Source organism: Thamnophis sirtalis, unplaced genomic scaffold (genome assembly GCF_051295495.1).
Source record: "Thamnophis sirtalis isolate CommonGarterSnake01/CBP01778 unplaced genomic scaffold, rThaSir2_p1.2 scaffold_4, whole genome shotgun sequence".
Classification (NCBI taxonomy): domain Eukaryota; kingdom Metazoa; phylum Chordata; class Lepidosauria; order Squamata; family Natricidae; genus Thamnophis; species Thamnophis sirtalis.
Genome location: NW_028261384.1, coordinates 38,228,405 through 38,243,787, shown reverse-complemented (window position 1 = coordinate 38,243,787; position 15,383 = coordinate 38,228,405). Strand labels below are relative to the sequence as shown.

The 15,383-nt window shown below is 41.6% G+C and overlaps 1 protein-coding gene across 1 annotated transcript in view; it reads right to left on the bottom strand.

Annotated features, from left to right (window-relative positions):
- Nucleotides 1–15,383, bottom strand: part of LOC106556994 (histone deacetylase 9) — a 173,693-nt gene that overhangs the window by 145,555 nt on the left and 12,755 nt on the right. The window contains exon 5 of the mRNA XM_087714371.1: nt 12,260–12,309. Coding sequence (XP_087570497.1) covers nt 12,260–12,309 — 50 coding nt within the window. The remainder of the gene's footprint in view (nt 1–12,259; nt 12,310–15,383) is intronic.

The window sequence follows — 15,383 nt, the reverse complement described above, 5'->3', positions numbered from 1 at the left end:
TTTTCTTCCCAAACTTGTGAAAAAGTTGGTTGTTCAAGGCATTTGACTTAATTTTATTCACAGCATTAATGATGTAATGTATAGACTCATGCAAAAGGCCACTCAAATTTTTTGAGACAAGGTGCTATCTATGAATGGACCTTGCAATGGACAGTCATAACTCCAGGTACAACCAATTTTAGATGAGCTTGACATCCATGATATCATCCAACCATGGATGCAGCTCTGTCGGTTGCACATGCCATGACATTTGTCAAAGGGATATTTTTCTCATTTAAAAACTCTTCAACCTTTTTAAATATCGAAAAACCTTTTGTGTCGGTGGCTAAATTTCGAGCAAATAACAATTCTTCTCTGATCTTTTCATTTCCATTGATGAAACGGACATAAGCCAATAACAAGGCTTCATTTTCATGAATCGTTGACTCATCAATCTGCGTCACAAATTCTGTACTCTTCAAGGTGTCAATAAGCCTTTCTTCCACTTCAGCAGCCATTTCGTCAATCCTTTTTGATACGGTGTCATTGCTCAAAGGAATCGATTGCATGAAAGTGCTTGCACTGGGCCCCAACATGGTGGCAACAATCAGTTTAACTGCTGGTAAAATCAGCATTTATCTGATAGTGTGAGGTTTGCTACATTTTGCTATCAACAATGATACTTCATAGGAAGAAATGAGCCCCTTGTCAGCGTTGAGTGACGATTTTCCAAATAACTTCTCAAGAGTGCTGCAACCCTCAAACTTGGCCTTTAAGGATTGGAAAAACAATACCGGTTTGTCAGCTTTATCCAAATGAATTCTTATCAAATGGTCTTTCAGTCAGGAAGGCTTCATCACTCATTTGAAAATGTTTTCTCGCAAAGAAGACACAACGGAAGCTGTAAGTTGGAAGGAGATGGAATGAATCCCAATTTTAGGTATTCTGTCGAATATTGGCGACACTTCCTCTTCTCGGTCATGTTGAGAGGTCTTCGAAATGAAAGGCACTAATTGCAAATCAAATTTTCGACTGCACTGGAACAGTATAAAACACACGTGGATGTCAATAAACCTAGTTTCAACAGTTACGTTGACATTACAGCTGACACCACAGGGGACAGCCACTCAGCATACAATGCTTTGAAAGAAGCGATCATCCCTCCATCACTGCCCATTCTGGCCAATGGCATGCCACTGTATGGGTGGAGTGATAGAGGCTGCTGCGCAACACACATGAAGATGAGCGATTCATATTCACATATGTACAGCATTCTGTACTGAAGCTAGCTGGAGGAACACTTTAAAACACAGTTCAATCCACTAATAGTGAGCGATCTGATGTTTTTGTAAGACAGAAAAAAGTCTCAAAAGTGTCCCCAAAACTTCTCGCTCCATCGCCTCCATATTGCCCCCCTTCCATTCCTTTGCTCCCCACATCACCCCTTTTGGTTCCATCCCCCCCCCCCCCGAAAAATGAAATTGCCTCCTGGGGGACGATATCGCCCAGGTTAAGAACAACTGCTGCTAGAAGAGAGCTGACATCACGACGGCACGTCATGCGATCTTAGTGTTCCGAGATCACAGTCAAATTCCTGCTGCTGGATGGTCCATTCAGACCTAAACTGTCCTGCAGAGATGTTGATTGAGAAGGGCACCTCCTGCTGATCTCAGGAACACTGCAAAGTCCCTGAAAGATCCAGGAATAGCCCTTTTTTCTGGTGACAGAAATGCAGCTAATGAAGCTGCTGAAGTTGGGACAGCTCCAGAACGGGAAGAAAGTGGAAAGAGAAAGTGTGTCGAATAGGTGAGGAAATGTTATTATTAGAGGAGGAGACTACCCAAGAAATTTTTTTTAAGTTGTTAAGATTGAAGACAAAAGACTGTAGGTGGCAAGATTGATCTGCATTGAACTTAGTGTGTTATCCAGTTTCTAATTTCTTTTTTTTTCATGGATGGAACTTTTGCAAGGGCTCCCTATTTTTTAAACTAAATGGATTAATTTTTTCTTCTTCTTTTTTCACTTTTGCTTATACCTATGGATTAAAATTCTTTTTTTTATAATGCTTGATTTGATTGAATTGTTTTTGATTTCCATTTAAGGGTTTTTCTTTCTTTCTTAAGCTTGGAATATAAAGAAGAAAACAAGAAGGATTATAAAGAGGGTTGTAACAACAGGAGGAAAATCAGTTACACTGCCACTTAGAGGCTGGAGGCTGGATACGTTGTTTTTTCCTTCTTTCTCTTTGATCACTTGAGATCAAGGTTCTTTCAGCTTGTTTACTGACAGTGATAGTAGGAAGTGCACAAGTTGTTTATACAGGTGCTTTTTGGAAGTTCTATCACTAGCTATTGGAGAGAAGACAACATTTTGACTTGAAAGATAATAAATGAACCTGTTTGAAGTTTATTAAAATAGCCTTGAACCCTATAATGGCAGTATTTGCAAAATTGAAAGAATGGCCCAGCAGAAACTGTAACATTGCAAATTATTATGTTTAAAATTAAAAATCTATTAGTTGTGACAGAAAGAATTGAAAAGAGTTTGGAGAAAATGGAATACAAAACAGAAAAATCTGTGGCGAAACTGAGGATGTTTACCAAATGAGGAAAGTGGAGGACAGAGTTCAAAATATGGAAGACAAATGGACAAAGAGATAAGAAAACTGTGGATACTGATAACAAAGTGAGCGTGGTTGGTAATGGCAAGAACGGAATATGGAAAGGAGAGATGGATGGATTGGAACTCTACGCCAGACTTCAAATTACAGAAGAAGAAAAGAGAGAAAAATTGACGGAGATAAGGAGAGAAATCTTGATAGAAGCACTAGGTCTACTGCTATAGTGGTAGCCAAATATAAACTAATGGAAAGAGCAGATATTGGGTTTCAAGCTTTTGTGAGATACAAAAGGAACAGCATGTTGCCAAGGGAGGTTTATACAAGATTTATTAAGAAAGTAACTAGAACATTAATGCTACAAATGGCAAGAGATATAAGACAGTACTATTGCTGGAGGGATACAGATTAATGCAATGAAAATGTATAATAAAAATTTCACTAAATTTAGTTCACTAGTAGTATGTATAATATGAAGTGACAATAGCTATAGTTAAATAATGATTAATAATGATAACAATACATACAGTATAGATTAAGGTGACCAGATTTTCAGATTGGAAAAGAGGGACACCCTTGACCGGGGGGGGGGGGGGGGGGCTTGATTAAAAAAAAATTTTTTTGTCAAAAGGTCACCCCAGGACACTGAAACCAGAATAAATACGAATCTGTTGCCAAACAAAATTTTGATCACGTGACCATGAGGATGCTGCAACGGTCGCTAAGTGTGAAAAATGGTCGCAACGGTCGCTAAGTGTGAAAAATGGTCATCAGTCACTTTTTCAATGCCATTGTAACTTTGGTCACTAAATGTTTTCCCCCTCCTCGAGACTCCTCACTTCTTCCTTCATTCCTCTTGCTTATCTACCTTCACCTTATCTGTCTTCTGCTCTTTCCCTCTCTTCCTTCCTTCCTCCCTCCTTCCATCCTCTTCTTTCCTCACTCACTCCCTTCCTCCTTTTTTCTCTTCCTTCCTCCTTCCATTCTTTATACGATATAAAATTCAATGAGGGTGAAACACACCAAATCTGGCAAAGCTGCCTTGCACCAACCTGGCCTGCCCATAGAATAGCAGCCACTTTGAGACACATAAACCTGGTCTGAACATATTGCATCACAAAGATTTGCAAAGATCACATTTGCAAAAAGGAACATTTCTTGTAGTAAATACATTTTATAAACAATTTAAAAGTAAAAATCCCCCCAAAATAATAAAAAAGGTATTCTATAAATAAAAGAAATCCTTAAAAACCATTGTTAAGTATTACACCAGCAATAATTTATACTGTCACCATTTCAAACTATCATCAGAAATACGAATCTGTTGCCAAACATCAACATTTTGATCGCGTAACCATGAGGATGCCACAACGGTCGCTAAGTGTGAAAATGGTCGCTAAGTGTGAAAAATGGTCATCAGTCACTTTTTTCAATGCCATTGTAATTTTGGTCACTAAACAGCCATGTTCCTGACTTAACAACCACCATGATTCACTTAACGTGGCAATAAAAGGTCGCAAAATGAGGCAAAAATCATTTAACAAACGTCTCCCTTAGCAACAGAAATTGGGGGAATCAATCCTGGTCCTAAGTCGAGGATTACCGGTAGCCAATTGCAAAAGGCAACTTTACTTGGAACAGGTGAGATTGTGCCCGGATCCCTTTCATGCCAACGTATCCATCTTCTGCTCTTTCCCTCTCTTCCTTCCTTTCTCCTTCCATCATCTCCTTTCCTCACTCACTCCCTTCTTCCTTTTTTCTCTTCCTTCCTCCTTCCATTCTTTCAGCTTCATTTCTTTTGCCTATCTACCTTCTCTGTCTTTCTGCTCTTTCCATTTCTCCCTTCCTCTTTGCTTTTGTTCCTTTCTCCTTCCCTCCTTTCCTATTTCTTGCTTCTTCCTTCCTTCTGCCTATCTACCTTCACCTTCTCTGTCTTTCTGCTCTTTCCCTGTCTTCCCCTTTCCTCCCTCCTTCCCTTCTTTCCTTTCTAGTTCCATCCTTTCTTCTTTCCTCTCTCCCTCTTTTTTCCCTTCCTTCCCCCTTCCTCTTGCCTATCAACTTCATCCTCTTTGTCTTTCTGCTCTTTCCCTCTCTTCCCCTTTTCTTCCTACCTCCTTCCTTCTCCCTCCCTTCTTCTTTTTCTTCCTTTCTTCTTCCATCTTCCTCCTTCTCCTTCCATTCTTTCTCCTTCCATCCATCTTTTCTCCTTCCATCTTCTCCCCCCCTCCCTTCTTCTTTTCCTCCCCCCTCCCTCCTTCCTTCCTCTCCTTCCCTTTCTCACACACAGGAAGGGGAGGGGGGCTATCTTTCACAGCATAATTTCTTTATCTAACTTTTAAAAAACAGTGTGCAAATCAAACGAGATTTTCGTAACCTGCGAAGCACCAAGTTATATTATGTTGTTACAAATTCGCAGCTACTCCATTCTTTCTGATAGGGAACTACATTTCCCAAGATGCCTCAGGTCCTCAAAGTGCTGAACGCAGTTTTGCAATTGACTCCAGCGAGGCCCGGTAGCCGCCGGTTGGGGTGGCTGTCAAGGCGCTGAAAGTAAGGAGCTGCAGCCGAAGGGAGAGACGCTCCCCCCCCCCGTGTTCAGCAAAGCAAGCCCGCTGGCGGCGCCTGTGCTGTGGTGGGAAGCGAACTGCGGGTCCCCCCCTGCCGCCGCCGCCTTCTTTACCTCTGCCTCTTCCAGAGCCCGGGGTGGCTGTCAGGGCGCTGACGGTGGAGCGGACGCGGCCAGTTTGTTACTGCTTCCAGGATCGAGACGGACGAGGGAAGCGGCGGTGGCTGGCCCCAACAACAACACGGTGCGGTGGGAAACGAGTCTGCAAGGCTTGGTTGCTTCCCATCCAGAGGTGGCGGCAAGAGCAGCACGTTGTTGTTGTTGGGGCTAGCTAGCTTCTCGTCCATGGCTGGACCTTCCGTTCTTCCTCCGCACCTCGTTACAGTCGCTGCTGACGTCCGCCGCCACCGCTTCCCTCGTCCGTCTCGATTGCTGGAAGCAGTAACAAACGGCGCGTCTGCTCCGCTGTCAGCGCCCTGACAGCCACCCCGGGCTCTGGAAGAGGCAGAGGTAAAGAAGGCGGCGGCGGCAGACTAGACAGCGGAGCAGACGCGCCGTTTGTTACTGCTTCCAGCAATCGAGACGGACGAGGGAAGCGGTGGCGGCGGACGTCAGCAGCGACTGTAACGAGGTGCGGAGGAAGAACGGAAGGTCCAGCCATGGACGAGAAGCTAGCTAGCCCCAACAACAACAACGTGCTGCTCTTGCCGCCACCTCTGGATGGGAAGCAACCAAGCCTTGCAGACTCGCTTCCCACCGCACCGTGTTGTTGTTGGGGCCAGCCACCGCCGCTTCCCTCGTCCGTCTCGATCCTGGAAGCAGTAACAAACTGGCCGCGTCTGCTCCACCGTCAGCGCCCTGACAGCCACCCCGGGCTCTGGAAGAGGCAGAGGTAAAGAAGGCGGCGGCGGCAGGGGGGGGACCCGCAGTTCGCTTCCCACCACAGCACAGGCGCCGCCAGCGGGCTTGCTTTGCTGAACACGGGGGCGAGCGTCTCTCCCTTCGGCTGCAGCTCCTTCCTCCCGCGATCCCATTCACGAAGAGGCAGCTTCTCGTGGGCGCAGCGCCTGCCGCCCGCACAGAGTGAATTTAATTGGGATCGCCTGCGGCCGCGAGGACCCCTGCACAAATGGATTCCTCACGGCCGCAGGCGATCCCAATTCACTCAGCCAGGGCGGGCAATCTCTGCACGAACGGACTACTCCTCGCGGCCGCAGGAGAGGGAGGAGGAGGGGGCAGCTGAGCCGCCTGACTCCTGCACGAACGGAGTATTCCTCGCGGCCGCAGGCGATCCCAATTCACTCAGCCGGGGCGGGCAATTTCTGCACGAACGGACTACTCCTCGCGGCCGCAGGAGAGGGAGGAGGAGGGGGCAGCTGAGCCGCCTGACTCCTGCACGAACGGAGTATTCCTCGCGGCCGCAGGCGATCCCAATTCACTCAGCCAGGGCGGGCAATCTCTGCACGAACGGACTACTCCTCGCGGCCGCAGGAGAGGGAGGAGGAGGGGGCAGCCGAGCCGCCTGCACAGAGTGAATTCAATTGGGATCGCCTGCGGCCGCGAGGACTCCTACACAAACGGAGTATTCCTCGCGGCCGCAGGCGATCCCAATTCACTCAGCCAGGGCGGGCAATCTCTGCACAAACGGACTACTCCTCGCGGCCGCAGAAGAGGGAGGAGGAGGGGGCAGCTGAGCCGCCTGACTCCTGCACGAACGGAGTATTCCTCGCGGCCGCAGGCGATCCCAATTCACTCAGCCAGGGCGGGCAATTTCTGCACGAACGGACTACTCCTCGCGGCCGCAGAAGAGGGAGGAGGAGGGGGCAGCTGAGCCGCCTGACTCCTGCACGAACGGAGTATTCCTCGCGGCCGCAGGCGATCCCAATTCACTCAGCCAGGGCGGGCAATCTCTGCACGAACGGACTACTCCTCGCGGCCGCAGGAGAGGGAGGAGGAGGGGGCAGCTGAGCCGCCTGACTCCTGCACGAACGGAGTATTCCTCGCGGCCGCAGGCGATCCCAATTCACTCAGCCAGGGCGGGCAATTTCTGCACGAACGGACTACTCCTCGCGGCCGCAGGAGGACAGGGAGGAGGAGGGGCAGCCGCCCGCACGCGGTTCAGGGGCTTCTGCCGGGCGGCGGGAGCCCCTGCACCGCATGGAACTTCTCTGCCGCGGGCGGCTGCAGCTGCCCCCACCCTCTCCTCCTGCCGCGGCGAGCGGAAAATTCGATTAGAATTAGATTACTCACCAGTCAGCGCAGCAGCTGCAACCTCTTTCGTCTTTTGTAGAAAGGAAATGGAAACTCGCGCAAGCGTGCTGAAAATTTCCCATCCCAGCCAGCTCACTGATTGGCTGGAGTCCAGGCCAATCCAATCAGTGAGCGGGAGGCTGGGCTGGCTTAAATTTGTAGGTAGTAGGTAAAAGGCTAAAAGCACGCTTTTTTTGGAGCTCGCAGCTCCCGCCCATCAGCTGCTAGCTTGCTGGGCTGGCTCATCTGGTAAGATAGAGAACAGAACGATGAGCCAGCCCAGCAAGCTAGCAGCTGATGGGGGGGAGCTGCGAGCGCCAAAAAAAGCGTGCCTTTTAAAAAGGCGGGCGGGACGCGGGAAAATGCGTTGGAAGGCGGGTGTGTCCCGCCAAAAGCGGGACGTCTGGTCACCTTAGTATAGATATAATATGAAATTTTATATAAACAATATATGGAGATTATGAGAGGAAGTTTAAAAGCTTTATCTAGAATATGGTATAAAGATGTATTGTGATTGGATGATTTTAGGATGATTTAATGGAATGTTATCATATAATCCTATTCTAGATTTTGAATATTATAAAAGGACATAAAACAATTCTAGTCAAATTAAGGTTGAGATATAATAATTGTGATATACATGAATATATGTAAATTTAAAATGTGTGATTTGATATGAAAAGCAGGTGGTGATTATGGAAGAGATGCATGGAAATACTGTAACCAACTGACACACTTTCTACAATTTGTAATGGAAGATGGGTTTTTTATGTTTGTTTGTCCTTGTTTAAAAACAAATAAAAATTGTTTTTTTAAAAGAACCACTGCTATAAATAACCAAAAAATAATTAACATCAACAGGCTTTTTAAAAGCAGAAAGTTTTGAAATGCAAGTACACTCAGTTGAGACATCAAGCATGTTCAGGTTTCAGTAACACTTTAAACAGTCAGAATCGTTCATGACAATGTTACAAGCCAGAATATGCAATCCCACTCTGACGTCTAAGGCTTTTAAGGCACATATGGATTTACTTCATTCAGAGTTTCCTGAATGAACATAGCACTTGCAAGCTTTTGCAAATACTTCCAGCATAGCTCAATCACTGACATGTGTAGGAAAACTAGACCTTAATAAAGTCACAGATGATAGAAATTAAACTACCTGTCCCTGAAGTGTATGAGAAGTTATTTAAAGAGATTGGATGGCTTAAATAAAAATTAATTTGCATTATTCTTTGTGGAAGCTACTGGATTTTTACCTACAGCATGCAAAAGGTTTTCTGTTTTTCCCTATGGAAATAAAAAGGCTATGTAATATGTTCTGAGAGTAAAGGTTTTTTATCCTCTTGTACCTCTCAGAAATACAGCAGTAAGGTAGTAGAATGACTTGGATAAAGGTCCAAATTGATATTTTTAATATTAGTCTTTTCCAGATTCTGCAATGCCCATCATTCTTAATTAACATTAGAGGGCCTCTTCCCAGAGATGTTTCCTTATCAAATCACTCAATGCCTTCAACAACAGAACTTTAAAACATGGTCTTCATTACAAAAGGTGGGATACATTCTGAGATTTGCCTTGAAAACAGTCCATGTTGATACAGACATCAGCACAGGAAATGTTTTATAACATCTTGTATTTATAATAAACTGTTTTATGATAATTCATAAACTAATAGATCATAAAACATTTTATAAAGTTTTCCAAATTTGAATTCTCCTGGGAATCAAGGTCTCGGATTTAGGACATATTCTATAACTTAAGTCCATTTGAGATACTGTGGTTCAAAAATTGTTGTCTTACAATCAGGGCTGGGCTGCTGGGAGTTCACAGGGGTTCTGGAAAACATCTTGCTAAGATTCTGTGAAGTTCAGAGAAAATCCCACTCCTGGCTGGCCCTACTCACTCCACCCCTCCCAGGAATCTCCGCGTGAACTGTTTCGGATGCAGGTAAGTGCAGGAGGCTTAGGGATGGCAAAATAATGGGCCTATCAAAAGCAGCCTCCAGAGAGCCTCTGGAGCCTGGGAAGGCCATTTTTGTCTTCCTGGAAGCTTGAGGAAAGCTTCCGGAGCCCAGGGAGGGCAAAGACACACACTCACACAAACACACTGTGGTGAAGAAGGCCAACTAGGCCACACCCACCATGGCCATGCCCATCCAGCAACCGGGCAGAGAATCCATTTCTAAAAATTTTGATGCCTACCTCTCCTTACAATGCTCTGGTGCACCCAGTTAAAGGTTATGAAAATGAAAGTTTCAGTAATAGATAGATAAGACATACAGACAGACAAAGAGAGACTTTCTTCATGCTGGCTGTGGGATTATGGTTGTAAACAAATTAGAAAAATGGGAGGACACCAAAACCATTGTCTGAGTCTGAAAGGTTGCTGATACTTTTCAAAACTGTTCAGAAGATCCTGGGATTAGGAAGATTCTTACACACCAAAGAGTATGATTTATAGCAATATTAACTTACTGTCCTGCCAGAATCCCTTACCTAGAATGCAAACTTTTTAATTGCCTTCCTTCACTTATTTGGAGACACTAGACTTTGTCCCACAGTGTTGGACCATCTGTCTGATGAAAGACGAATATTTCATGTTTTTGTTGTAGCAAAATCATATCAGGAAATAGTACATGAATGGAAGAACAGTAAAAAGAGGAACAATTATAATTTTTAGCCTAACAGATATTTTTACAGTATATCAGATTAATAAGATTGGTGTAATCATGGTCTTCGAAGGCTGATGTGCAAAGTATGTGCAGCCAATTTAGGGTACCTGTGATTGGCAAATTAAAGGCAACTAATATGAATTAGATATTTACTTTTCTTTCATTTTTATTTTCAAGACTGAAGTTTTTTGGCAGGAGGTTCCTCTTTACATTTCACATAGAAAGATAAGAGATACATGGGAGTGGAAATATTCTGGACAGTGGGGATTTTTTTGACATTACATTTTGATTTTCAAACAAGGTAATCAATTTCTTTTGCTTATTAAGGAATTCTGTCATCCCTGCATTTAGCCATCACAATTCATTCTGTTTTCATAGTCCTGCCTCCCCACAATGTTGCCAACCCCCTAATCCCTGTTTAATCTGCCTGTTCAAAAATGAAATATATAATGTACAGAAATACTAAATAATCTTGTTTCCAAAGCAAGTCATGGAGTAAAATAATTATTCACCATGAATGGCAACCTGTTCCTCTAGTAACTATTGTATTGTGAACCCTAACCCATTCATGACATATGAGGAATTGAAGAAGCTTCTTGGATATGAAGTGAAATATTTTCAAGTAAAAAACCCAAGAAAATTGAGTTTCCTTTTGAAAAACACCTCTCAAGGCAACCAGGACTTGAGAATATCCTTTAGAAAGACTCATCCAAGCAATGAACTGGAGGACCATCCTGGTAGTGAAGTTCTTTTAGACTGAGGAGTGGTTATTGGACCCATTTGTGTAAGAAAAGCTATAAAAGCCAGGGAAAAATTTGCAATAAAATAAAAATGGCAAAAATTATAAAAAGAAGCATATACAAATATAAAGTTATTATTGTTATCCCCTTTTCTTCAGAAATGGCAAAATCTTCTTAAGGGATGTTGAAAACATGTGTCGGCTGTTGCTGACATCCATTATGTTCATAGATATCCTACTCAGTTAATGTTCATTACATGTAATTAAACTGTACAAACTAGATTTGGTTTTCTGGATCCTGGGGCATCACCTGTATGGTATACTGCATAGTCTTTTTTGAAATGAATTCCACATTTCAGTAATTATATACAGGTATTCCAATATCGTCCTTGTTTGTGCCAAGAATAACCAAACCAACCGAAGGAAACAAAGTTAATACCAATTTAACACTTCTATATAACATACCTGGATTCCTACAAGGTGTTACATTCACTTTTCCCCAGCACAGCCTCATTCAATTTTAAAGACCTGACACTGTGCAGTGACCTTTCTGTTCCCACTTGTTTTTCTTCCTTTATTTTTTTTTAACAAAACTTTGAATTGGACAGCTGCCTTATTTTATAAGATAAATGTGGAATTCTCTTTTGTCTGCAGGACGGTCCCTCGGGTAACAGGACCAAAACCCAAACTTAGCTCTGACACAGCTGGAGAGCCCATTCCTCAACTAAACAAGTGCCTTAAGCCCTTTTATGCTTTTTACAGCATGTCAAAATTCATATTGGCTGCCAATATTGATGTGATTCGTGTTGCCTCCTCTGAGCCATAAAAGAGGTAGACGGTTATCAATTTTTTGAGGTGTATCCAAGGAATTTGAGGGCAGACTCACTTCCAAGTTATAAATGATTCCAAAGTCACAGATCTCTCAACATAGAACATGGTATTACATAAAGCAACGTTTTCTTTATTTATTTATGTCCAATATTTGTTTAAACAACTACAAATTCCCTCAAAAGAAATTTGCTATACATGTAAGACTTAACTCATATGTATTTTGCTGTTGCCATTGGATTTTTATACCATTATTTATTTAGTATTGATAATGTTATTCAGAATTTATTTTTGATGCAATCGCTTTCTTCCTTTACATCCCTCCTCAGAGCCCATATAAATCTGGTGGTTTTTAGTTTGTTTCCTTGTTTGCAAAATACATTTACATAGGAACTAGTCTCTGAATGGTCACACATATGGCTATATTACTAATGCTCATCTTTAGTTATGTTCAATCATTAAATATATACTTATACTCATATGTGTATGTATGTGCATTATATTTAATTATTAAAGATACACACACTCACATAAATGTACACACACACACACACACACACACACACACACACAAAACACTAGAAAACAGAAACAAAAGCTACTTACACCAAGACCCCCACAGGGCAGCAACGAAAAAGGTTTGTGAAGTGCACTGTCTGTATTAAAAATAAAAATAAATTTAACATGAAAATACATCCTTTTTTACAGTACAGTACTACAATATTTTTAGCAATTAATAAAATAGTAAAAACATTTCTTAAAACTTAATCAAAGAAATTAAATTAAGCTAGCATAATTTTGGGGGGAATGGTTAAGCAATGTACAAAGCTTCCAGAACAGATGTCACTAACCTTGTCCTCTCCAGATATGTTGGACTATAATTCCACCAAGATCCATACTTGCTAGAAATAATGGAGTTGTAGTCCAATATAAGCAGATGACATGATTTTATACACTGTAGTTATTTTGACCTTTATTTGCCCCTTTCCCTAGAATCCCCAAAGTTATAGCTCCCCCTCCCCCACAATGCAGTAGGTATTCAAGCATTTTGATCATTTCGGTTACAAACCAAGTACTACAAACCACTCTTCTACATTTTTGTAGAGCCAAGGTGGCGCAGTGGTTAAAGAGCAGCACTGCAGGCTACTGCTAGATCAGCAGGTCAGCGGTTCAAATCTCACCGGCTCAGGGTTGACTCAGCCTTCCATCCTTCCGAGGTGGGTAAAATGAGGACCCAGATTGTTGGGGGCAATATGCTGACTCTCTGTAAACCGCTTAGAGAGGCCTGATAGGCCTATGAAGCGGTATATAAGTCTACTGCTATTGCTATTGCTATTTTTTCTGATATTTTCTATCTTTTTCCAAACATGGCAAAACTGTGCATACTTGTCAGATGTAGCCACTGATTCATTTCAAACCATTACAATGTGAGCAGTTTTATTTCCAGTCCCTTTTCTAATGATTCCTGGCATTGAATTTGCCCTTTTCATAGCTACTACATACAAAATCAACATTTTCATTGACCCAAAGCATTTTTTCCTGGTTTGACTAGGTACATCACATACGTGAAGTTGTGGAAGTACCTTGGTGATCATCAAACCAAAAGCAAGCCAAAGGCTTTGGAGTCAGCTGCAACCATATAACATAGCTTTCTGTAGATCAGGGCTGTCAAGCTCGTGGCCCACGGGCCAGATGCATCACACACTGGCTACGCCCATGCCCAGTTTAGCAAGGGAGGGGAAGTCATGATATGTCATGTGATGCTGTTGTGATGACACGAGTTTGACGCACCTTCTGTAGATTATAGATAGTTCTTCTCAGCCATGACACATTAATCAAGTGTGTTTTTTTTATCCCCAGGTTATTCCAGGAATGGATAAAGCGAGACCTTTCAGGACTGTATGTATCTTAACCCTCATAGTTTTGCACAAATCAAACCTTTAGTAAAGAAAAAATAGTATATTCCTAATAATTCCAGGAATGCATCACTGCTAATTTAAATGAAACTCTATAAATATAGCAAGGAGTTGTAATGGGGAGATAACATGATTTATATGTGAATAATAAATTATATTTAATAATATTTATATTCCTAATCTCATTTCATAAATACGCTTTCCATATAGTCTCAAAATCTATCATCTATATCTCCATCTATATCACTAATCTACTCTCTGAGATATACTTTTGATTGTTTTACCCATACAATCTCATTAACAATCTCATTATGATCTCTTCTTTAAAATAATGGGTAAATCTATTTGGGGGATTAACCAAGTTTTTCATGTCATTATTTTTGGGTCAACTCAGTTTTGAAGAAACTGTTTTTAGCTGTTTTAGAATTTTCAAATCAATATTCATGACATTTTATTGAACTGAACCAAAACTTTATTTTGGCTTATTATTGCTACTTCTGACTTTCCATTGTAGTTAGAAGATTTAAAAGGAATTATCTATGCTAACCTATTACTACAAGAACTTGGTAGAATTTATATTCTATCTCTGAAATCATGATCTTTTCATTCTATCTAGATAAACCAATGCAGAGTTCTTTTAAATAATGTAAAACATTTATTATGATCTTCAGTTGAGATTAGTAAAGGTACAAAAACAGAATGTTCCATGCATTTTGAACAGCTCACAGAATGTTGAGTAAGAGTTAATTGCAATGATTTTGTTACTAGAGATGCAACTTCCATGCAGAACATGGAACATGAATATATTACATATGCACTGGAAGTGTCCTGTTGCTGCCACAATCAGTTATTGCTCTGATTAATCAGTATGAGTTACACATGCATACATTACTGACCAAATCCATAGTACTCACCCATTTGCGTTATATGGTCTGTGTATTTTTTTTTAGAGTTTGGATTTGATAGGAAGGAAGAATATTTTTGTAAAACAAAGTCAGTATTTCTAGAGTTTTCTGTCTAGCCTTTCAGTTATGCCTATTAATTTTTTAAATATTATTATAATTATTAATTTGTATGTGCTTTATGTTAATACTGTTGAATGCGTGATATTTTTCTTTTGATAATTCATTTGGGAGAATGAAATAACTTAATGAGTTAGTAAAGGTCATTGTTGTAGTGGGCAGAAACTGGACAACATTTAGAAGCAAATTTATACTATGTCTTTTATTTTTCCCAATTTAAAATGCAGAAAATTATGGTACTGATTTTTAGCAATTATGGTAAAAGTCCAGAACATTTTAGGTGCTGGAGACTAAGTGTCAAACTTTGTAAGTTTAAGATATGTGGACTTCAGCTCCCAGCATTTCCCAGTAACATGTTAAAGTTGCCAAATTTGAAAAACTCTGCTTTATTCAATATCTGAACCTTGGTTTCCCCATCCTGCCCTGGAATCATTTCAAGGAAGGGGGGGCTGCAAGGTGATGGGTTTACAAATATGTTTTGATTATACCAATCAAAAAGAAAAATATTTAGAAAAGTTGCAAAACAAATAGTACATGGAAATCCCAGTTATTTTACCTTAGTTCAGGAAAACCCAATCTTGCATAAACTCTGATTATCTAGTTATTTCTGTGGTTGGCTTTGGAAAATGCAGTATTTAAAAGCTCAGCCATTCTGATGATACTTCTGCATACTAGTGTTTGTATCTGATAGTGTCCTTGCCTGCAAGCTAATAGAAACCAGAAGAGTTTGGAGGTCTTCTAGTGGTTTTCATTACCAAAACTTCAGATATATTCAGGTAAGAATAAAAAGTT